The sequence below is a fragment of the Lissotriton vulgaris genome, chromosome 1_1 (assembly GCF_964263255.1).
Source record: "Lissotriton vulgaris chromosome 1_1, aLisVul1.2, whole genome shotgun sequence".
NCBI lineage: Eukaryota > Metazoa > Chordata > Amphibia > Caudata > Salamandridae > Lissotriton > Lissotriton vulgaris.
Genome location: NC_141685.1, coordinates 1,707,963,187 through 1,707,989,010, shown reverse-complemented (window position 1 = coordinate 1,707,989,010; position 25,824 = coordinate 1,707,963,187). Strand labels below are relative to the sequence as shown.

Sequence of the window (25,824 nt, the reverse complement as noted above, 5' to 3'; positions counted from 1 at the left end):
ATTAAACATGAACCCAGATGCCCAAATCTCTAATGCACATCTAACACTGAAAACGTTCTATTAATTTAAAAGTATGGAATGCAGATAAAAAAAGGCTTGAACTCGTTTAAACGAACCCTTACCTTAGATCACATTGAACAACTTGCTAGTCTTCCTTTCACTTGAGACAATTACAAAAAAATGTAAACAGTAATTTTGCAAAGAGCTGTTTGATTCCGTGTAGCAGACAAGAGTGTTCAGAGTTTTTTTTCAGCATTTGGTTTATTACACATAGCTGTTCTCGGCGTAATAAGGGTTGTATGTTAAAATTTCGACTTTCGATTCTGCCTACCAATACACAACCCCTCGGGGCTAGTTGCTTAACTTTCTCCTCCTGACAGCAAGGTTAACCATAGCCCATGCCTGGAAGGACCCCCTTGCACCTCGCCGGGCACTGTGGTGGACAAAGATATGGCATATCTATGCTATGGAGCCATTGACTGCAGTGGTTATAGAAATGATGTATAAGTTTGAACATATCTGGCTGCATAGTAAGACTTACTTTAAGAGTAACTTTTGAACTTGTGAACCAACACCCCACTTTTCCTACTATTCTACAACTATTCTACAAGGGCTCATCCCTCAAGTCAACACTGTTCAACATCTACATGGCACCACTCGCCCATGTTGCCCGACTGCAAGACCTCAACATCATCTGCTACGCCAACGACACCCAGCTGATCCTCTCCCTCACCAAGGACCCCCACACCGCCAAAACCAACCTCCACGAAGGAATGAAAGCCGTCGCCAAGTGGGTGAAGACCAGCCAACTGAAGCTAAACTCGGACAAGATGAAAGTCCTCCTTCTCGGCTCCACCCCCTGAGCCTGGGACGACTCCTGGAGGCCGACCGCACTGGGAACAGCTCCAACACCCACCAACCACGCACGCAACCTAGGGTTCATCCTCAACTCTACCCTCTCCATGACAAAGCAGGTCAACGCTGTCTTGCCCTTCTACTTCAACACCCTCCGCATGCTCTGCAAGATCTACAGGTGGATCCCCACCGAAACAAGAAGAACAGTCACACAGGCCTTCGTCAGCAGCAGGTTGGACTAAAGAAAAGCCCTCTACATAGTAGCCTCGGCCAAACTCCTGAAACAACTTCAACACATTCAGAACGCCTCTGCACGCCTGTTCCTAGACATCCCTCGCCGAAGCCACATCACACCCCACCTAAGAGACCTGCATTGGCTCCCCGTCAACAAGAGGATCACCTTTAAGCTCCTCATCCATGCCCACAAGGCACTCCACAACACCGGACCAGGATACCTTAACAGACGACTCAGCTTCTAAACCCCCAACTGCCAGCTCCGCCGCCCTCGCCACAGTCTCCCGCATCCAAAGAGTGACCTCTGGCGGCAGATCGTTCTCCCACCTCGCCGCCAAGACCTGGAAGGAACACCCTCCCCATCCCCCTACGGCAGACCCAAGACCTGTTAACCTTCAGAAGACTCAAGACCTGGCTATTCGTACAGTAGTAGCACCCCCCCCCCCCCTCAGCGCCTTGAGACCCTCACGGGTAAGTAGTGCGCTTTATAAATTTACTGATTGATTGATTGAATGAAGGGGGGTCTCCCTTGTTTGCGTTTTTCTTTTCTCACTCGCCCTATTGTTCAAAACTTTATAAAGGATTTTTTAAAAAAGAAAAATCGATCTAAATTTAGGATTACATTTTTATTTCAGATCATATCTACATTCATTTATGATGTATTTCTATTCATTTTTGTTTTACTTGCTTTATTTCCTTTAGTTTTATTTATTAAATATCAACTTACGTTACACATGCACAAATCCCACTGTTCAATAAGTGTGACACAGAAAATGTGTATTTAACACCACAACTAGAGACTTTCCGATTTAAGTTATAGATACAGCCTTTATACAATTACTGCCCGATTCCACCTCCCCATCTACCCATTCCTACATGATTCTGTCAGGTCTGGAATGCCATCATATGTATCCTTCAGTTTCTAACCAATGTACTCATTTACGTTAGGTTGGGGACCATATATCTCTAGGCCTTGATGTGGTAAAAGTTAGCTGTGTGTGTCTGAGGCAAAACTGCAGTAGAAGTCTTGAACCCAGTCTTTCATCTTCAGGCCTTTGCTCCAGTGCATTATTCATGACTGCACTTAGCTAACAGAAGTGTGAATTTCGTTTACTTCCTACCAGAAGCATGGATTTCCTTTACATATCTGTCAGATCCGGGCTATTGAGGACCTTCTTCAGTTTAGACGTGCCATCAAGACCTTCTTATTTGTTTAGCTCTCATGCTGTTCCTGTGGCCCTTCTGTTTTTTATCGGTGTTGTGTTTACCATGTCAAAGCGCCAGGACGCCCCTTCGCTGGGGCAGCTGTGCGCGGTATAAGTAAAAATAACATAACATAACATTGGGGAGGAACCTATTCTGTGTTAATCGTTTTCTCAATGTCACTAGGGGTGGGCGTAACTCACTTAATTCCGTGTAACATAATCACGCTGAATTACCTAAAACTTCCACAGGATTCCATAGAATTACATGGGAAAAGTAATTTTGAATCTAGCGTTATTTTCTTAGCGGAAAAAAAGACACTGGACGCTAGGGTGCATTTTACGGTAAGAAATAGCAATTAATCGAATAGAACATGGAGCAGCCGCCAGCGCACACTAAATGTGCACTTGTGTTAGGATTTTACCCCAAATAACTCCCAGCATTTAGCACCAGTTCCTTAGCGCAAAATGCACCCTAGCGTCCAAAATGAATGAGGATGCATTCTGCACCAAGAAAATAAAGCACAGCATAGTTTAAATTTGCTCTTGCAGTAGCGTTTTTCCCCTTTAAATTACTCTTAATTACGTGAGCGGGCATAATCGTGTTATTATTGATCATCACAAGCCAAAGAGTAACAAAGAATTATTAAAATTACTCAAGCGTAATTAAAATTAGTATCTTGCCTAAACGCCACTAAAAAGTTTTTTTATATTCATATTCAGGGGTACCACCAAACCAGGTGAACTAGGTCGAAACTCCCTTGGTGACATCTGGTAGGGGGTAGATTCCAATGACGTACACGTCAATTATCGTTTCTGGATCAACTTCGGGTGCACGAGGGCACACTTATTGCACAACTTCAATAAGTGTCCTAAGCTTAAACAAGTGAGATGTACCTCAGGCGGTGTCCATGACAGACATCTGTTTTCTATTGCCACGGCATGTTTTGAAACCTGTAGTTTTAGAAGTGGTTATCATAACCTCGCACACTGTAGTTCATTTTTATGAGTCATCAGGAGGGACAACGAATTTAGGAAAGTAGCTCCAGATCCTCAACGAAAGGCACAGAAAGAAAAGAATGGACCAGAGGTGACACTTTTATGCGGAACCACTCTGTCTCTTCCTGGGTGGTACTGAGCCAGCACAGAGCCATGCAGTGCCACCTAGTGATGCGCAGCAGCATTGCGGGAAACGTTTCCAGATCCAGGCTGGTACCACAGGAGTATTCTACAATGGGAAATCTTGAGTTATAAGCATTCATCAAAACAACTATTGGTGAACTAGTATTGGTTTTGGACCTCACTGGCATACAACACTGCCCTGTAACCAGTGTCTTCCTGAGGACCCCTCGAAAAAGGCCTTAAAGGGCACCTACAAGTTTCTTAAGTAGTGCCTGGTGACTGATTTCGAGATGGACCGTCCTAAGACTATTATTAGCTTTTAGGTGCCCAACCTCAAGAGACAGACATTTGTAGCTCCCGAGTTTGTGTCCATAGTGAAAAATAATAATAATGCTAAGCCAGAAGGGCAATGAAATACAACTATGTTGCACTGAATGGGACTCTGTATCCAGGCATTTAAGCAGCCCATGAGGCCAAATTTTTGGACAAATACTCGCAAATATTTTATTCAACCCTCTAGAAAGATGCAATATGTGCCGACTTACAGAATTTTATAGAGCAACAGGTCCCTTTATCTCAAAATTATTTTTTCTTTTCCAATGATTCATCAATTCAAATGCTGTATCCTCTGTGAATGCTTGTCACAAACTAATGCTCTGGGCCCTAGAAAATAACATGGCACAGATAGAAATCTACCATGCTCGAGGCACAGTACTACTAACTTTATGTTCTGAATTTTTGTTTTGCACAAAGCTGCTACCAGCCAGTTCAACAACAGGTAACAGTGTGTGCTTGTAGCAACAAAGGTGATAGTATCTTGATTTCAGAATGTTCTGGAGACAAGGCCAGCATGTCCTCAAATGAGGTTGCATCTATCATAGTCTTGTGAGTTGAGGCGGGGCAAGTGTTTTCCACATAATCCGTTCTGGTGAGAATGCTCATTTAACAAAAAATCAGACGGTTTTTGTCTGTCTGAATGAGAAGACATGAATGCCCAAAAAAAAGGATTATTTTTTGCTTTAAACCCCCACCTGTATACAATTTTTTCCCTCATATATCCATTCCAGGTATTTGATTTAGAAATTCTGAAGATATTTTATGGATCGTTCAAGGAAACTGCAATGACTACAACTAGTATCCTCAATAACCCTACTTCTTGTCGATAACTGAATCGCTCAGTCTTACAGCAGGAAGCTATAGACTCTGAACATATCATTAAAAGTGCCTGAATGTCTGTTACGGAGATGCCCAGAGGAAGGGTTATTTTCCTCTAGATAATGCTCTTTTTTTTGAAGACTCAGAATTTAGGAGATACCACTACCAGTGACAAATAAATATGTATTTTATTGTTTAGAACTGTACTATTTTCTTACTTTATTGGGGGTGTTTATGGAGCACGGACCTTGCCCTGATCACAGTATAAAGCTGCAGCAGTATGTGTACCAGCTATGGGTTACAGAAGGGATGCAATAAAGTTTCCAAAAACTGGCAGCAGGGGCTGTTACATGTCACCGTGATCACGAGTCAAAAGGGTCCAGAAGAAGAATGAATCCGTAGTTACAAGGCAGGGATGTGTCTTTAAAATGTTCATGAAGCAATGTGGAGATGGAAAGAGTGTTTGGTTAAAGGGGAGGGTGATCAACAGTTATTGGGTAGAGGATGATGAGAAGACCTTTTACAATGCACTAACAAGACAAAATCTGTTACAGATTTAGAACAATAATACAATTATATATTGCGAAGAAGTTGCTTTCAGACATTGACTTGGAAAAAGAAACATTTAAAACGGGCTTTGGATATTTAAAGTATGACCACGAAATATACATTAAAAGGAGGAAAGTCAAAAGAGACCTAGCATAATAAATAAACAACCACAGGACAACAGACAGGGACGGACGTGAGAAAAAGCCAGGAAGATTTGTGAAATTGAAGAAAGTCTATAATGAAGATTGCATAGAGCTAAGAAGGCACATATTTCGCAAAATCACTCCTGCATCTAGCAATCACTGTGGGTTTTACTTAGCTTACCAAGTGCAATTAGGTAAGCTATTAGTCTAAGTCTACAAACATACATTGCGAGAAGCTTTAGTACAGCACAATACATTTATCTACAAATCTTCAGAATCACGACTTAGACAACCTCACACATAGTCTCACATTTGGGGAAGGACAAGGTTCTTTGCATTTACATTTCTTCAATGTATACACATCTGGAAAATATACGAACCACATAGGTGCTGACAGTTTCAGTAACCACACTTCTGACTGGTATTCTCGTGCTTCCAGAAGGCGGCTGGGCAGGGGATGCTGGTAGAACTGGAGGAAGTATGGCAGGTGGTGGAGGTGGTGTTGGCAGAGGTGCAGGTGGTGGAAGAGCAACAACAACAGGCAAAGGTGTAGGAAGAGGAGGCGTTGCATGAACTGGTGCAGGTGCAGGAGCTGGCGAGGGTGGCAGTGGAGGCGTCTTGGCAAGACTAACAGTAGTTGTGGATTTAGCCTCTGTTGCAGAGACCACTTTGCTGATGACTCTGCCAAAAGAGAAAAAAATTAAAGGCGATTAAGTCAACATTTTCTTTATGAAAAACAAAACATTTTGTTCAATATAGCTTTGTTTTTAAACCAAATTCCAAATCATATGACACGATGTGCCTTCAACAGATTGTAGAAGCAAGGGCCTAAAAAGTGGGAGATCAAATTGCTAAGTGTGAGCACATTTTTATTTCGTTGCTATTTGCAAACCAATGTTTAAGCTCAATTGATGAGTAAGAAGGTGGCGGGGCTGGGCTGGACAAAGGTGCAATTTTCTTCAGTGCCAACTCCTGCATAGCCGTAAGAATCACAGCCTGCAACCCAGGTGCCAATACTTTACCGGGAACTAGTGTGCTGGCGTTACTAACTTTGATGTGACAAAGCTGTAGTCTAGATCTATGCTACTACTTCTGTTCAACAAATGGTCTTTTTCAATCCCTCTTTTCTTCGCTCATTTTACTTTTAATAGTGATGCTGAATTCCTTAAGTACAGTGACATATCCTGATCGCACCACAACTTTAGAAATATGGCAGGTAGTGGAGGTGAAGTTGGTAGAGGTGGAGGAAGAGCAACAGCAGCAGACAAAGGTACAGGAAGAGGAGGCTGAAAAGCAAATCGTTTGAAATGTAATCAAATTACTACATCCAAGATTCTAAACACATAAAATAGCAAATATCAGACAATAGTAAGACCATGGTCGAGATCAAATCTTTGTTTTCTTAATTTTTGTATTAGTTCATCAAGTGATTAATTCTGTCAAGTGGCCCTGGACAAACATATGCAGAAAGAGAAATAGCTAAAAGAGCAAATGCAGCATTCATGGTGAAGCAGATAGTTAGCATAGTATTCACACTTTTGTAAAAAGCATGTCTTTGATCCTGAGGTTCAGAGAAGTTTTCAGTTATGGAAGACTTGAAGACCCTAGTAAAACTGTCAAACAGATCCTTTCAGTTCAATAAATGCTGCAGGTATGGGCCCTATAAACAGCAAGCCTTTCCACTCATCCATTTGAGGTCAACATTAGTAACCAGCATTAGAAATGAAACACCCGAAATGGAACTATGTGGTGCAAACCATCCATGGTGGACATTCGGAATCCAATCCAATCCAGGTTCTCAAACGATAAAACTGGGCCAACTGAGTAGTGCTATGAGCATTAGGTCGACATTCTGTAAAAAGAGCCATCAGGAAAAGGCCCTGGGCATATATTTTCCAATTAAGGAATCATAAGAACTAAGAGAGGAAGGAACAGGCACACGGTAAACTCTTCTTCACGGGAAAGGTATTAAAGAACCAACTACTATACTACCTTCCAGAAATAAAGCAGATGAGATGATTTCCTATTAAACCTACAGTCAAAACAAAATATGTAACCTTTTTTATGATCTGGAAGGAACAAATTAATTAATTTCATGCTGAGCAGGAGCACTATCTTTAGTGAACCACAGATACAAGACATGGGCGACTGTTCAAGATTATGCATTCCGGCTAGATGGAAAAAAGAAAATAGGAGAATGTAAGCCTATTTATGAAACTCACTGTAGGAAAAATATTTCATGGGTTTATGCTCATTTGCAAGTGTATTGTAAAGCATATGTAGCTTTACAGCAGCAGTCTAAGCTGAGAAGCACAATAAATAAGACTTGACAATCACTCATATTTTATCTTATAATGAAAACAAGGGAACTGATCTTGCACGTAAAAGCAAAACTATCACAAGAACCACAGAAATTCAGCAAGAAGCCAGCCTTCTGTGGTGAAATGTAAATTACCCGACTGGACAGACTCTACCTATTGCGTCTACTTCATCTACTGTAGAGTAAGTCAATTCAACATGGCAACCGCACGTGACACGGAATAACTAAAACAAAAACGTAAACCGGCAATGAAAACATATCTAAAAGTACAATATGGAACACAGAGTTCAATTAATTGAAAGTACATTTGAAACGAAATCCACAAGATGTGAAAACAATAGGCAGTAAAAAAAATATGATGTTTCTATGACATGGCAGTTAGAACCCGCACACTCCGTTCCTATAATGAGAAAGGAGCTGAACGTTCAGAATATCTGAGTAGTAATTAACAACAGGATAATGGACTACTAAAATTCTTGGCCTGTGACCCATAACATGGAATCCTGGCATGAGAAATGTACAGTGTGATCGCAACCAGAATAGGGATCTTGTTGCTATATGCTGCTCGGTGCTCTCTGTATTGCCATTAACTTCCTCACGGCGAACTAACTAAGTTATTCTGACAATAATTTGCACTCTTGATGTATCAGGCTATGAAGACCAAACATTGACAGTTACGGCAGTTGAGAGAATCCGTTTTGTAAATTAACATTTTGCATAGGATTTGAAGCCTTGAAAGCCGTTGCCCTGTATTTTTATTTAATTTCTCCTTACAAACGTCGTCTGGTCTTTGGTTGGAAAAATTAAATACAAATAAAAGCAGCTATTTTCAATGAAATCTATGTGTAAAATTTATAAAATATAAAGTAGTCTGCAGAGCTGGATGACATCTACATTTGTTTACTTACTACTTTCTTTGTTTCGCAAAACTGATAGTTTTACCTAAGCGATAAGAGTCAGAGTTCATTTTCATTCCGAAGATAATTTAGGACATATACGATTTTCACTGGATATGAGAAACCCTTCATACTACTGGATACCCAGCATTAAATTATGCCCGTTTCTCAGTGATGATGAATTTCTACCGAGTCTTGAAGTAAAAGTAATGCGGTGTATAACTAAAGAAAAAGTAATTAGTCAGTTAACACATTTCTTTCCATGGTAGTTATTGAGCCATTGATGCACACACTCCAATTTTAGGCCACAAAGTAGCTTGTTAATGAAAAGATTAGAAAAACGTTAAATAAAATGTAATGCTGAAAACCTTTTGCTACACCTAAAATTCAGAATTCTTAAAGCCACAATATTTAACTCCTTCCCTTCCTTTTTAGGTCTAGCCTGCGCAAGCGCTGCTTAGGAGGGGACTGTTAGCCATCGGTCAGTACTTTTGGTTAACAGTGTGCATGTTTTGCATTGGTTTCTATTGCAATCCATGCACGTTTGGCATTTCCCTTGTGGGAGCGAGCAGCAGCGCCATCTGTTCTTAATTATCTTCAAAACAGATGGTGCCGCTTCTCGCTCCCATAAGGGAAACGCTGTGTGTGTGTGTGTCCCCTGTTAGCAAACCTTATCTGTCTGCTTTGTCCAAATTAGCAAGTAGACTGGATCATGCTATATAACAGGGGTGCCCGCGCTCCAGATTTCAGCACACATACAAGCATAACTTTACTTTCATTTCCTCAGCAAAATGCCATGTTCCATTTCCAGGCGCCTCTAATCAGCGCAGTAGCAGTGAGCACAGCACAGATGTATCGGTTTGTCAGCGGAAATGCTAGTTACTATTTTCGATGGTGGCCAGCAGCAGAGGGATTTGAGCGCGTCATATCGGGTCTGGCACCCATTTGGCCGGCTTCTTTGGTCTCCTGGTGTTGTGGAGCGCAAATACGCAGCGCTGTTGGTCAAGACTGTAAGGTGGGAAATCGGAGTGTCCTACAGTTTTCGGACCGTCAGCACTGGTCCGTGTATCATTTTTGGCAGGCGGCTCATACATCTGCGTCCCTGTGTTGCCCAATGGAACCATTGGCCTGGTGGTGCATTACCAGTGTGGGCATTTGTGTTCCCCCCCGCTTCCAGTCCGCTTCGGGGGTAGATTGTCTCTTTGGGTAATGGAACCTTTGGGCACGTACAGCGCTCCAATACCTTTGAGTTTATTTGGCAAGAAAAGAAAAAAACTGAAAATCCAAATGCCAACCTTGCTGTGTTGGGTAAATCACAGCTTGTGATGCTAGGCAAATATTCTTGATCGCGCCAATGCCATGAGTCTTCTACAAGACTGTTGCACATGATTTTGAGCCGAGTCTGCTGCATAGGTTTACCAGCGGAATAGTTTAAATTGACTAACAGGCCCATAGTATTTTCACCACGCAGAAGTCAGCGTCTGATATGCAAATTACCAGGTAACATGAGGCACGTAGGTTGTAGACGATGTATATGACCATTTTTCATGTACCCAGTGCTCTATCAAAGTGCTACAAGACCTTCGGGTCAGGTTCACTCTACTTGCAGCATTTTATAATAGTTTTGAAGGGTGGGTTTTGTGATGCTCATTAAGTGTGTTTTTGTTGATTAACAAGATGAAAGTGTTTTTGCCATACAGAAGCGCAGGCAGATTTTGATGTACCGCCCATGCTCCACATCATTCTCGTGCATCACTTGCACCCTAATCAGGATCTGCTAGCACTACACACTTTTGCATACAACCCTAGACAAGGCTGCATATTGCGAGCACAGGGCGACTAGCAGCATCTGTCCCGCCTTACCAGCCTCTTGCGTTTTCCGCCTCCAGATCCCACACCGCTTCCTGTCTCTCTTCCTCTGCTCCTCTCTCTACACCTTCCTGTCTCGCTCTCTGCCTCACTCTGTATCCATCTTTCTCACTCACCACATGCATGTCCTCTCCTTGTCTCTGCCCTCTGCTCTTTCCCATTTAACCCAGCTCTCTCTACCCCTGCTTGTGTGTATCCTCTCTTCACATTTTCACTCTTCACTCACACGCACATTTTCATATTTCCTTTCCATCAGTAGAACCTATATCTCATCCATTGTCTTGTTCTCCTCCCACTTATCCCTTTCTATCTTCTATGTCTGTCTTTTTCTAAGCATCTCTCCAGTCTGAGACTGCCTCTAAGTATATATTTTCTTTCTGCTTGTTTTGCCCTTCTCCCTCTACCTTTGATTGTCTCCCGCTACTCTCTGTCCTGTCCACATGCATCCCTCTGATGTTCGTCATCTGTCTCCTGACAAACATCTAGATCTGCCCTCTCTGAGCTCTGTGCTTTGTTTCCGTCATGGGGTGATCCAGGTGATTCATTCACCCGCACTGTCTTTTTTTGCCCATCCTCCTCCTGTGCACCCATACGCACCCAGGCTCCTCCCTCACCAACACTGTGTTTCTACTGGTGTGCCACAAAAAAACGGCACAAAGTCATGCATTGATTTAAGGTTGCATAGATTCACAATAGTTGCTCCACGTACTTCGCTATTCAGGGTCTCTTTTGGTACAGATGTATTGGCTTACAGCATTCTTTTCACATTTTGCTTTGTCACAGTGAGTGCTTTGGAGGTGATATAAGTGTCATTTTTTGTGATAAGATGCCATGAATGAGACTTTCTGTAATTTAATGCATGTTAAGAACTCGGTGCCTTGAGCTGCTGTGCATGCAATTTTCCAAAATTTGATATTGATGATGTTTCCAGTGCCCATTTCCAACATTGGATGTCTCTGGTTTTAGATGTTACTCTGTGTTAGGGTGTTGTTACATGGTGCTTTCTAAAAATGGATTTCTTCTGGTGTTATCATTACCACTGACTGGCAAGGTTCCTTGCACTGCTACAAGAGCCTTTCTCTGGCTTTTAGTATCTCAATATTAAAATGTCATTTTCGGACAGTTGGGCAGCAAGTGTCATATGATGTTACAAGTACCCGTTTCTAGCAGTGGAAGATGTTGGGTGCTATGCTTTCAACTTACTACAACGAGTATCTGGGGCTATTACAAGTGGTACTATTTGAATGTGAATGCTTTGGTGTTTAAAGTTCTATCTGCTGACAATGAGTGTCTGGGATACATTAGCTGAACTACTTTTTGATAGTAGATGTCATGCTTGCCAGTTCCTCACAGTGGAGGTCTTAGGATGATATCATTGCCACTTCCTGACACTGAGTGTCTGATGCTACAAGTACAACCTGCCTCAAAATTCATAAGTAAATCAGACCATTTGCACATGGGCTGATACTTATAAAGTGTACACAGTCTGCAGCAGTTGTGTGGCCCTTCAATCCCTGGTGGCACATCACACAGGATAATTTGCTGCATGGCTAAAGACTTATAAGATCCCAAAGGCGAGACCTATTGGCTATGCCAATGCTCGTTTAAACTTGGGGTGAAGTATTGGGTTTTTGGAACCATGAAGAATTGACATATCAATGTTCTAGCGCTTGAAGAACTCTTGCGTACAGTTCAAGGATGGAATAAGTAGGTGGAATGTTGTCCTGGACAGGAAGATGCTCTTCTCAGGGACAAAAGAATGACATTTACTAGACGACTGAAGCAGGCTCACAAGATGGAAGTAGTGAAGGCTTGTGAGTAAATTACATGCATATCAAGATTATTCCATAAATTAACCTCAGCTGCTCAGTGTTTCCTGAATAAGATGGCCCAAAATGGGGGGAGTTCATAGGTACTATAAAGCGAGTCTCTCTTGGTGGGAGGTCTATTCTTTTCCAGAAGTGCACTATGATATGGACCAGTTTCAAGGTTATTTATGTGCCAGGAGGACACTTCTAATATCCTGCTCCTTGGTGCAGGAGATCAAGAAATACCGTTGTGGGATTCCTTAGAATATAGTTATAAGACTTTTCCCTCTTCGATCCCCTCATTATCCTTTTCAATCCATCTAATCGAACCACATGTGCATCGCTCAAATTAACACAAATTTCACTATACTAATTCCCCATCAATCCTTTTTGGTTTTCGGAGTAGTGTGCTACTCTGAAAATCGCTTCGACGCTTCGTCAGGGGTAGTAAGCGCTATATAAATACAATTAAACATATACTTTTAAAAATTAACCTGTGCCTTTAATACAATGCAGCAGCTGGACCTCTCTTATGGTGTGGCGAATATTAGCAAGAGCATCAAGTCAGTGACTTGGAATGCTAATGATTACTTTGCCCTCTGAACATGTCCAGGGAGTGCCACGTTTTTACAATCTTACATTAAAGGCTATGCAAATACGTCCTAAATGATTTTTTCCTTTCAATAGTGATTCTGGAACACCTAGTATCTCTGACAGCCTCAGACAACTGGATGCACATGCAACATTAACTGAAAGCTAATTAAGCTATTAAAAGTTGGACTTATTTAAAAAATATATAAATTTAGGGAAAAGACAGCCAAAACGAATAGTGCATTATTCACCTGCAAACAATTTGCTACCCCAGTTTAAGAGCTCATCAATTGCAGATGATTCCCATAGATATTAAAGTTCTGGAGAAAGATTTTCAGACAAGCGACTGCTGAAAGTAGAGAAATCTGTAATCGGAGGTGCGAGTACTCAGTTAAGAGGAAGGTTCAAGAACATCATGCAAGACTTACTCAAATAACCTGAATAGTTTGTGTCCCAAAAATGGACCGTTTCATATTCATATGGTTTTGTATACTTGTAATTCTTTGAATCACAGAAATCACGTTTTCACGCTCTTTCTTAGCAAAACAAATCAGTTTTAAATTTGCGGAGTTACAGTTTAACCATGTGCATATTGTGCCTAAAATCAATCCTGGAAGAATACTCACTGTTAGTGCAAATGGTGAGAAAATGCTGCATGTAACTTCTTAAATGAATTGAGATATACCCTGCATAAATACCACGTAATGGCCTTAATTTGCTAGAAACATCAAATCCTTGTGAGTCTTTGGGTGAGGACAGACCGCCTGCAGAAAAGGGCAATCTTCATGTGATCACCTGTCTCCTGGTGAATATGTGCTTCGAATTCCAGAATTTTACAGCCTGTGCTCTGAAAGGCTGATCCATCACACTTGCAAAATTTGTGAAAATATAAAACGTTTAATTTCATATTCTTAAGGATCTCTAGGAAGGAGATGGACAGTTGTATGAAAAAAACATGAAGGATGAAGTCACAAGTGAACGGCTTGTTGTGTAGCATTTTAAAATCCAAGGGTTATTTACCGATTCATGCCATTATATAGGTATAATTCACATTGCCCTTATATAGACATAGAAATCATACCCATACTTAGACATAACTCATCCAGTCCAAATACAGGCATGGCTACTTCCACTAGTTCCAAAAAGCCACAACGATTTCTTGGAAAACTCAGTAGTCCGGGACATCCCATTGCTTGAAGATTGCTTTGTCCTAGAAATCATGGAGTTTTCAAAAAACTACCATTCCCTTGGGGTTCTTTGATGCCGTTGCAGTATTATCTTAATTAGATAAAAATCACATGGACATCACTACCTCTTGTACAGCTCCATCACTTCCCTAATGGTGAAAAACAATCTGGGGATGGAGCCGATGCCCATGCGCAGTATCATCCGAAGGAGGAGTCACCTATCCCGTGACTTCCAAAGACTTTTCTACAACAAAACAAACTGCAAACATCAGGGCCCAACACTAGGTGGCCATCTATGCATAGTGTGTAATCTGCAGCTCATATGCCTCGAACAGAAGTATTTCTTAGTGGTACACAATGAAAAAGCGCACTAAGTGGTACACTTTAATGTCTGGGTATTAATTTACATGGAGCCTGTGAAGGTTTTTCAAACAACTTATCCTGCCACCTGCAAGGCTCTCCAGCAGCAGTGATAGATTCAATTTTTAGGCAGCTTTCAAACGGGAGCTATATAATGTTGAATGATCACAGCTGTTGTGTAATGATGCCAGGCATAGCCTATCTCGTAACTGTGTCAGCCAGGGTTCACTTGTTGTATGCAAGTATTGTTTCCTAAAGCTAAGACAGACGGGGAGTCGCCGTTATGGCCTTCACTGAACCTCTCTTTAATGCGAATTGGTACTTTAAGCAGACTGAAAGCCATTCTTTTACAAAAAACTGTGCCACTACAAGTTGCAAGGTCCTCTGCAGATACATGCCCTTTTATCCACAAACTGCCCCGTACATTTCGAAGATGTAAATGTTAGGTCGTATCTTAAACATGTCTGATACCAGTTGTATTGTACATGTATTTAAGACAGTTTTTTTCGGGACTGTTAGCACCATTTGAAGCAGTCCTCTGCATTTTTCCAAACTTCGTGCACTCTGTGTTCGGGACTCGTAGCAGGAATACTATTCTTGTTCCTTCTGCTCCGATATGGCAAGTCCGGTCATCAGCAACACCCAGATTACCATAGAGAACACTCTCTTGGCAATGATGTGTTGTAAGCGCATGATACAGATCCTGGGCCTGGCTTGGTTAAGAGACCTGAATACCACTTGGTTCCTATCATTCCGACCAATCTGGCAAAATTGCGTCTTATCTGTTCTACGATGCCGGCTATGTGGAGAAGAATGCGTGTTGGACATCTGTCTAACACTTCCAACAGCACTGCCAACGGATGTTGATCCCTTGCTTGATTCAGTAACAGCCCATCGTGTTGTCCCCAGCGGCTACCAATCATGATGATGGCATTGATTGAGATCTCACGCAAACTGCTGACGGTGAGATACGTGGATCGACAGGCACACAGGTACCATCTCCATGTCCTCCGAACACTGCTAACGCGGCTAACGCGGACAGCGATGCTTCACATTTTTGTGCTAACGGTCTACTTAATGAAGTGGTCCAACTTTCACCTACTGTGGTAGACTATTTCTTTGCCAGCTTAGAGGATTTAATGTTTTCTCCAAACAACAAGAATGACTTTTCAAGTTAGCACACAGTGTTCTATCGGACTGTGTATTCGACCTTCACTTTTCAAAACAAAACTTCCAACTTAAAAACTCTATTTTCTGCAATTTTACTTTTTCCAAAATGGAATTTTTTTGGGGAACAAAGTAATCTGCTTAAAGTAGAACTATTCTTAGAGAACAAGAATTCTTTGAAACACTTCCAAGTGACAATATTTGACCTTGTCCACAACCTAAACAGTTTATATATTCTGTCATGGAATGTTCTCGACTTTTCTTCTGTATTTCAGAGCCATTTTATACATTTTATTTCATGAGTCATTCAGATAAGCATTTTCCAATGTCATACTACATGCTTTGAATGAAAATATTGCTTTTTTAAATGCGTACAGCACAAATGCTCACTTTCGTGTACAACCATTTCAAATGCATTTTATGTATTTTGGGAGGGATGTTTTCACATCATGCTTTAGATAGGTTTACAAAATGCTTAGAATTTGGTAATATCGAACATAATAAAGTGGAGTGGGTGTTGTGTAGCATTTTAGAATCCAAGCGTAATTTACCGATTCATGCCCTTATATAGGTATAATTCACATTGCCCTTATATAGACATAGAAATCATACCCATATTTAGACATAATCCAAATACAATCATGGCTACTTCCACGAGTTTCAAAAAGCCACAACAATTTCTTGGAAAACTCAGCTTCAGCAGTCAGGGACATCCCCTTGCTTGAATATTGATTTGTCCTAGAAAACCTGGAGTTTTCAAAGAACTACCATTCCCTTGGGGTTCTTGGATGACATTATTATGTCCGACTTTACGTAAAACTAGGCACCTTCAAGGTATAAATATGCCTACACTTGCCCTAGCAAACACACAGTGGTTCAGAGCAGCTCGACTATCTACTTGCACGACGCAGCTCGCTACAGTAAGTGCCGAAGGAAGCCGACCCTTCAGCTGACGCACTGCTCAAGAGGCTGCATTTCTCCCGGTGAGAATCCAGCTTCAGTGTTTCCAAGCTCCCCTCGCGGGGTGTTGGGAAATCGAGTCCCGAGACAGAGATTCCAGACCTCCTTCATTCTAAAACCAAGGTACGGAGCTGATTAGACCCTAAGAGAAATCTTGGATGGATTCTTGGCAAAGCCAAACTAAACCTAGGCTACACCTCACTTACTTCTTCCCTCATACTAGACTTAGGTTAGGGTACAATGGGGTAGGCGTATTTTAGAAATACCAGTTGAGTACTTTTTAGCCTTTGTTATTTATGTATGTATTTATCTATGGTCTAGGAACCATGCAATGCTTTTACAGTATTATTTTATAATACTCTACTTACTGAACGCATTATACTTTGCAACCAGTATTACGATTGTAGCAGTTCACTTTACTTGCTTGAGAAAGAAGACTGTTCAATAAACCCTTTTTGTTGAAAACGCCTGTCGCTCTATTTCTGTGCATCTCTGATGAAGCGAAGCATGCCCGATTGACTGAGTAAAATATCTATCTATTGTTTCCACGACTCTGAAGATCAGTTTTGGGGAAACAAAGTTGTCATGTTTATGCGGTTGTCAGAAACTAATCCCTTCTTGTGTATTCAAGAACGTTTCTAGTGACCTCTGAGCTAGCTGGCACTCACAATTAAGTCTAATATATTCGATAGAACCCAAGTCCTACGTCAAATCTATAGGATATATTATTCCAATGCGCAGAGCCTATTGGGAATACAGGAACTACGCTACATATTCTTGAGGATCTCTAGGAAGGAGATGGACAGTTGTATTCCTGTCTCCTGGTGTATCACCTGTCTCCTGATGAATATTTGCTTCGAATTCCAGAATTTTACGGCCTGTGCTCCGAAAGGCTGATCCATCACACTTGCTAAATTTGTGAAAATATAAAACGTTTAATTTCATATTCCTAAGGAACTCTAGGAAGGAGATGGAAAGTTGTATGAAAAAAACATTAAGAAGGATGAAGTCACAAGTGAACTGCTCTGTATACAATTTGATTTTCAGAATTTTTCTTTTAATTTTCCTTAAAACTTTGAAACTGGATGGGTGCTGGCTATAAATTTTTCTACAAAATTCCTAATCTTAACGTGAAAACCCACATACAGAAACTCCTTTGCACCAATGGGTAGTAATCAGAGTTTGGGAGGAGTATGTGAAATGCACACTTGAAATAATTTGAATAACCATAGTTTCCAGCACGGTTTTTCCAGTTATGTTGAGCTGACATTTATATTATATTTGCTTGATCAGTTACCTATACACACAGTAACAAGTATAGCAGGTTCCAACAAAAACAGGCAATCACTATGGACCAAAGTACCGCACAAAGAACTTAAACACAGGTTCAATGACCTTGATGACACAATAGTTGCTGGCAATGCAGTCTGAAAAAAGACAAAACAAAATGCAATGCACTATGGTTAACTTCTAGTTTTTAACATTTATAAAAATATTTGGATTGGTGAACTGCGTATACAATCTTTACTTGGCATTAAAGATATTTTGCAAATAAACCACACACTACATTCTTAGTAATGCGAATTATTCCATTGCACATGCTCGAACAGTTAAGTATTACATTTTGACATCACATATGCTACTAGGAAAGAGATTTGTGATGACTTCGACTGCCTGACCATGTATGCAACAGCATCATACTTACCATTTTTAATGATGCTAACTAAGCACTCATAAATGGCTGCTAAAATAACAACCGAACCGTGATATTGCATGTGGTGTAATAAACAGCAATGTTAGTTGGGCAAATCGAATTACTAAAACAATAAAAAGATTTGGAAATTATGTAAAGCCATTATTTCTCACATTAACCACAATGTCTTCTTGGTGTGAATGACATTATGTGCTATTGCGCACTAAAGGATTAGAGAAGTGCTGATACTATCCTTACCAAATTTAACAAGTGCAGGTGCTGAGTACCTGATAGTACGCGGCCCATTTAAAACACTGGTACTTCTGTATAATCACATATAACGAATTCAAAACAAGGCAGATGTTCTTAATTATATATACTTGGGCATCTTTGACATACCGTATGTTTACGTGCAAGCTAAGCTACCTTGTTCAAGGGAGTTAACGATCCATGGACATCTTTAGGAACTAAAGTTTTAGGAGCAAAACCATGGTTCATTGCAATTTGTTCGGAAATTGTTCAGACTGCATTGCATGTTTTTATGAGCTAATAAAGTACTAATTATTTATTGCATCAAACTCCAGCAACAGATTGCACAGGCAAGGTCCCCCCTTCTGACCCAAACAAGCAAAGAGAGCACCCAGAGACAAAGACGAACACATCTGGATAACAAGCATGTACAATGCAATGGTCTCGGCATTATTAAAGGTAGAGCTATTGGCATTGCTCATGACTTTTTTTTTTAAACATAAATAAATGGTATTGTCATTTACAGTGGCAATAGGTGAGCATTAGAGAGTAGTAGAGAGTATTCGCGGACACAGAGCCACACACACACAGAGCCCCACACACACACAGAGCCCCCCCACACACACACACAGAGCCCTACACACAGACACACACAGAGCCCGCCACACACACACACCCCAAGCCACACACACACACACACACACACACACACACACACACACACACACACACACACACACACACACACACACACACACACACACACACACACACACACACACACACACACACACACACACACACACACACACACACACACACACACACACACACACACACACAGAGCCCCACACACACACACAGCGAGCCACACACACACAGCGAGCCACACACACACACACACACACACACACACAGCAAGCCACACACACAACGAGCCTGGATTGCTGACCCCAGCAGGCCACCATCCCTGTGATTGTAGCCTTTCCCAATGGGTCGCAAAGAAGCAGAGCTGTGTCTGGAGAAGCAGCGGTGGCCCGCAGAGCTGTGTCTGGAGAAGCAGCGGTGCCCTGCAGAGCTGTGTCTGCAGAAGCAGCGGTGGACCGCAGAGCTGTGTCTGCAGAAGCAGCGGTGGCCCGCAGAGCTGTGTCTGCAGAAGCAGTGGAGGCCTGCAGAGCTGTGTCTGGAGAAGCTGTGACTCCGTGGTTCGAGGGTCTGTGGTTCATAGATTCTGAACCCGTTCAATAAAGGTAGTCAGATATAGACGATTTTGGTATCAGCGGACCGCAAATCACGAGTGCGGTGTGTACGAGTGTTTTCGTAATAACCGATCAATGAGAACACTACGTATTCAGGGATTTCGTTTGAACCCTCGGGTTCCATTTTGTGTGCGGCAGCCATTTTGTGTGGTTGCCCTCACATAGGCCGATGACTATGGCCAAACGAGTCCTTGGGACACGTACACCTTAGCTGACTTTTGTGTGACCTGGCCGAACTGACTCCCTTGCCCAAGGCTGACCTCGCTGAGCCAGTTCCCTGTTAAGCAGCTGGTCAGATAAAGATCAAAGAGCAGGACATTGCTGAGTTTATGGTACACTGCACCCACCGTTCTATATTGCTTCTCATCTGTTTCTGTTCCTTCCTTTATGGCTTAATCACTGATTTGGGTTGAAGGCTTTATGATGGGTTTGTCCGGGCTGATCGAACAGGATATTGGAATGTGCTTGGTCATTTCTGGTGGGCTGGACAACGGAAAGTGGGATTGTCGTCATGCGATATGTTTGAAATGTCACTGTTTCATTGGTCAGTTTGTATGTAATTGATACTAGCCAGGAATGTGATTTTTGGTATAAAAGACGATGCTCCGCTCATTGAAATTGTGCAGTCTCTAACGAACCACCCGTGTTGTGCTTCGTAGACCTCTGTTCCTGGTTGCAGCCAATAAATGTGGTCTTTGACGTCATCAAGAAGTGTCCCGTGCGCCTCTGTTTGCCGAGGCAGGGGAATCCGAAGACATCGGGCGTTATCCCTGGCGCCGCTGGGTTCTAAAACCCGGTTCTTCAAAGCAGCTGTGGCCCGCAGAGCTGTGTCTCGAGAAGCAGCGGTGGCCCGCAGAGCTGTGTCTGGAGAAGCAGTGGAGGCCTGCAGAGCTGTGTCTGGAGAAGCAGCGGTGGCCTGCAGAGCTGTGTCTGGAGAAGCAGCGGTGGCCTGCAGAATCGTGTCTGGAAAAGCAGCGGTGGCCTGCAGAGCTGTGTCTGGAGAAGCAGTGGAGGCCTGCAGAGCTGTGTCTGGAGAAGCAGTGGTGGCCTGCAGAGCTGTGTCTGGAGAAACAGTGGTGGCCTGCAGAGCTGTGTCTGGACAAGCAGTGATGGCCCGCAGAGCTGTGTCTGGAGAAGCAGCGGTGGCCCGCAGAGCTGTGTCTGGAGAAGCAGCGGTGGCCTGCAGAGCTGTATCTTCAGAAGCAGCCATGGCCCGCAGAGCTGTGTCTGGAGACGCAGTGGAGGCCTGCAGAGCTGCACATCTCTCATGGAAATGCATTCTTACCGTCTAAGTTCCTTGCACCACTAGCACCATTGGTGGCTCCGCCGCTAGTGCCTGGCCTATTGTCCCTGTGCTTCTTGGCGCTCTTGGGTCTCAGAGAGGGAAAGGTTCAGAGCAACAGCATTACTGGTGCAGGAGTGGCGCCTATGCACAGTCAGTGCCTACCGCACCAACATGCTGCCTGCATAAGGGTGGGGGGCTTTCAAGGCTCTGATTTTTGCCCCGTCCGTGCTGATGCACAGACATTCATGATATCCTCTTGTCAGAGCTGTGCCCGGACTGTGGCAGCCAGAGGGGTCCCAGCCGGACACAGCACCCCCAGAATGGCATCCCATCAGGGGAAAGAAATACACAAAGGTGCCTGCCCCTACGCCTGTGCATGTATGTTAGCAGGTGTACGCAAATATACCAATAATCGCATTTAGTATAGTACACAGTACCACATAGATTGTTGGTTGACATCTAATAAATAATGTTAAATGTTACCAGACTCAACGGTCTTAACCCAGAAGAACGGCACATTTAGTTAAAACCTGCAGCGATGCAAATGTGTGCCTTAAATAAATGTATGCTTCACAGGCTGGAAGGATTTCTGAAACAAATGCACTAACCCACTGAGAAACCTCGCAAGGACACAGCCATTCATATCCCGGTTAACCCTTTAAGCTACTTTATTACGATTTAAAATAAAGCTTTGACAAAAAGATTTAAATATAGATGCACCCTCTAGGTGTATTAACCAACTGAGCTACTTACAATTTTCATACATTTATACACTTCGAGTAAACGTGTTGCTTTCTGCTTCAGGTGCCTTAACCCCTAGCGCTATACTAAAATGTACCCTTTCTGAATAATGAAGTACGTTGAAGATCAGCTGTGTTGTACAGGTAGAGGCCTCTGATATACATCATGACTTTGTTCTGTTGCTGTCGGAGAGGTGTGCCCTACATAAGTACTACTATATAAAGCCTATACGTGTACGTGGTATTAGAAGTAAGGGGTATTTGAACCAGTTAACAAATACATGTACTCAAGTCAGACACACACACAATACATTCACATGATATCCTGAACTTTCCTTTTTCCAAATCATTACTTTCCAGAGTGACCTTCCAAATAGTTCAATTGAACTAAACGAAGACTACAACTCCCAGAATGCACCGCTGTGGTAAATGAAAGCCTATGACTGGAAATGAGCCGTCTCCTGACATGGAGCCAAGTGGTAACCCTATCTCGAGCTGTCACTGACGCGCCTGGAAATGACCCAGCTCACAGTGTTCACTATACGGAAAACTCACCTTTTCACTCTCACTCACACTCACTCACCTTGGACAAATTGCTTTATGTTGCATGCAGAGTGGCCTAGAGAAGTCTACTAATGAAAGCCACTGAAGAACATCACAAGTTATACTAGAACATCCCTTCTTTGATGTCTGATATTAAGAGCATTCCAACCAGCTTCTCAGACGCCAAGTAGAACCAGAGAAATTTGCACTTAATACACTATACACCAATGTAGTCGCTAAAGCCTTGGTGAGTCAAGTGTGGACATTAAAAGAGAAGAAGCTAGTGTTTCAATCAGGTTAGTCAAGCAGAGAGTTCCGGGACATTAAGGCCATTTCTAACAAAGCAGTTCCAATGCTCAACCTTAAGACGGGAAAGAACAATTAGATCTCCTTAATGTCGATAACAAAATTGGGGCCCAAATCCTAGTCCACTGGCTGCGCAAGGTAATGGTTTCTCTAAACCATTGCTCACAAGCGTGCTTTGTCCTGGGACCATCATCCAAGAACCATCTGGGGGTCCTCGCTCATTTGTTAGGGAAATCCAAAGACTTTGAGGATAATATGCTTGCCATCTCCCTCAATGTTAAAAAAAGTATTTTATAGAGTGGAATGGGGTACCTTTTCTGAGTAATGGATAGATTTGGTCTGGGCGAGGATTTCAGCATGAAGGTAAAGTGGCTTTACCAATGGTGCAGATAAATTGTGAGGGGAACTACATTTTATCCTAGATCGGAGGTTGCCCTATGTACCTTCTTTTCCTTCTTGAATCAGAACTACTGGCATTCTCCATTCGGTCCTCACAAATAATAAAAGGTCACCCCTCCCTATCTGAAAGATAAAGACTTTCCTTTATGCTACCAATACACTCATAACAGTTGCTGATCATTTCCTCTGTGGATGTCCTGGTTTGACGTTTTTCCAGCGGTGGCTCATCCGCTAAGGCGGAGGAGCATCACCCCACTGCTTTATCAGCAGTAAAAAAAGGCAAAATAAATTACTAAAACAGCTTATTATTATTTAATTTTTTGTTGCTAGGCTGATTCAAGAGCAGGGTCAGCCATCCTGGTCAACACTATGGGCCCTGCTAAGCACACATGTTGGTTTAGCCGGCCGTATTAGGATGACCAAACAGTCATGCGCACTTAGGTTTCTCCAACCCAGCTGTGTTCCACAGCAGGGTGAGAAATGGCACAGACCCCCTGTGCCTGAGCGAGCAGCAAACCAGCCCGTTCAGAACAATCCCAGCACAGCTCTCATGCTTGATAATAGCATGAGAGCAGAGTCTGGATTGGATGGAGAGTCTGGGAGCCTGTGCATGGACTTCCGTAGTCGAGAGGAGCAGGAGACCATTAAGGCGGCGGCCGCAGGTCAGCGCTACTTGTTTCTTGTTTACTTTCGTCATGATGCACAGTTGAGCTGTGCTGATGACGAGCTGAGCTCGTCATGACACCAGCAAAATGGCAATTTTCAGCACAAGGGGGGAAAACGCCTAGCAGCCAAGGTGTTAAAAGGTGCAGTGAGAAAATATCTAAGTTGTAGAATGGGGACTGTAAAGTAAAATTTGAGCGGCACTATCCAGTAATTACTCTAGGCCGTTCCATTTCACTTTGGTAATAATGCACAAGTTACTAATTATGTAACGATATATCTGTAAGAGACATTAGTTAGTGATAGATTCCTTACCTTAGAATATCCCCAGGCGTCAGACTGGATCCAGAAAGCTTTCGTCAGCAGTACCCCTGCGCGCCGATAGGCGTCGTCGTACGGCTCTGCGTGTGTCGTTGGCGTCGTATTCGCAGAGATGACGTTACTGTAGCTACTTAGACGCGCGCTGACGTCAGTTCTGTACACAACTTTCCGCTACAGGAACGCACAGCCATAAAGAAACTGACCACTGGTACATAGAAACTAGGGCCCGAAAGGATGAACTTAACCTCAGTAATCAGCTCCCAGAACGGGGACGATGGGTGGGGCTGTAAGGAATCTATCACTAACTAAACTAATGTCTCTTACAGATATAGCGTTACACAAGTAGTAACTTGTGCATCTGAAAGAGACACGTTAGTGATAGATTCCTTAACTTAGAATAGATACCCCAGCAATATCAACCCCGGTGGTGGGTCTGCGAATAAGATTACACCATAAAGTCACGGAGAACAGAACGGCCAAATAAAACGTCCCACGGAACCTGACTGTCAAGGCAATAAAGCTTAGTAAAGGTGTGCAGTGAAGCCCACGAGGCAGCCTGACAGATGTCCTGCAGGGGGACACCATGTACCAATGCAGTAGTGGCTGCTGTTGCCCTGGTAGAATGGGGGTACAGCCCCACCGGAGGTTCCTTTTCAGCCGTAGAATAATAGGCCTTGATACACAAGACGACCCAGTGGTAGATAGTCTCTTGTGAACAGCCCTGCCTTTCTTGGCGCCTGCGTAGCCAACAAAGAGCTGGTCATCCACCCAGAATGCTTGTGTGCGATTAAGGTAAAAGGAGAGCGTACGTTTTGGGTCCAGACGGTGGAGCCTCTCTTCCTTTCTGGAAGGATGCGGAGGCGTAAAGAAAGTGGGCAAAGTGATAGTCTGCCCGATGTGGAAGGCAGTGACAACCTTTGGCAAGAAGGAAGGACAAGTGCAAAACACAATCTTGTCCTGATGAACCGACAGAAAAGGAGGCTTATAAGAAAGAGCCTGAAGCTACTTCACCCTCCTGGCCGAGGTGATAGTAAGCAGGAAGGCAGTTTTCAAATTCAGAAGACGTAAGGGACAATTGAGAAGTGGCTCAAAGGGAGCGCACATGAGGTAGGTCAAAACAAGATTAAAGTCTCACTGAGGCATTATGAAAGGAACAGGGGGGAACATATGTGTAATACCTTTTAAGAATCTCTGTACAACAGGGTACTTGAAAAGAGAAGGCTGATCTGGAAGCCTCAGAAAGGCTGAAATGGCCGAAAGGCAGCCCTTGATAGTGCCCAGAGCAGAGCCCTGCCGGGCCAGAGAAAAGAGGAACTAAAAGACCTCAGAAAGAGGGACAGAAAGGGGAACCACAGTCTTGGCTGTGCACCGTGCCACAAATTTGTTCCACCTGCAGGCTTATACCGATTTAGTGGAGGGACGCCTGGCTGCCAGAATGACATCATAGACTTCGGGAGGCAAGTCAAATGGAATAAACTGTCGCCGCTAAATCTCCACGCATGTAGTTGGAGGCTTGGCAGGTTTGGGTGGAGAACCGTCCCCTGCTGCTGCGACAGAAGATCCTCCCTCAGGAGCAGTCGGATCGGGGGATCCAGGCTCATACTGAGTTGCTCGGGATACCAAACTCTTCAAGCCCAGTCCGGAGCCACAAGGATGACTTGGGCCTGGTCGCGTCTGATCTTCAGAACTCTGGGCAGAAGTGGTATAGGCGGATAGGCATACAACAGACCGCAACTCCACTTCCGCCACCTCTGAGTGAAGACGCCTTTCGTGATCAATCAGACACCGGCGGCTGAGTTCGTCCGCCCTGGCGTTCAAAGAACCTGCCAGGTGTTGAACCGTCAAGGAAATGCCATGACGTTCCAGCCATGTCCAGAGGCGCAGAGCCTCCTGACATAGGGTCCAAGACCCCACCCCACCCGGTTTGTTCCAAAACCACATGGCGGTG

At 43.1% G+C, this 25,824-nt stretch overlaps 1 protein-coding gene across 1 annotated transcript in view; it reads right to left on the bottom strand.

Annotated features, from left to right (window-relative positions):
• Nucleotides 1–25,824, bottom strand: part of TAF3 (TATA-box binding protein associated factor 3) — a 650,271-nt gene that overhangs the window by 26,004 nt on the left and 598,443 nt on the right. The window contains exon 5 of the mRNA XM_086918964.1: nucleotides 5,641–5,941. Coding sequence (XP_086775090.1) covers nucleotides 5,641–5,941 — 301 coding nt within the window. The remainder of the gene's footprint in view (nucleotides 1–5,640; nucleotides 5,942–25,824) is intronic.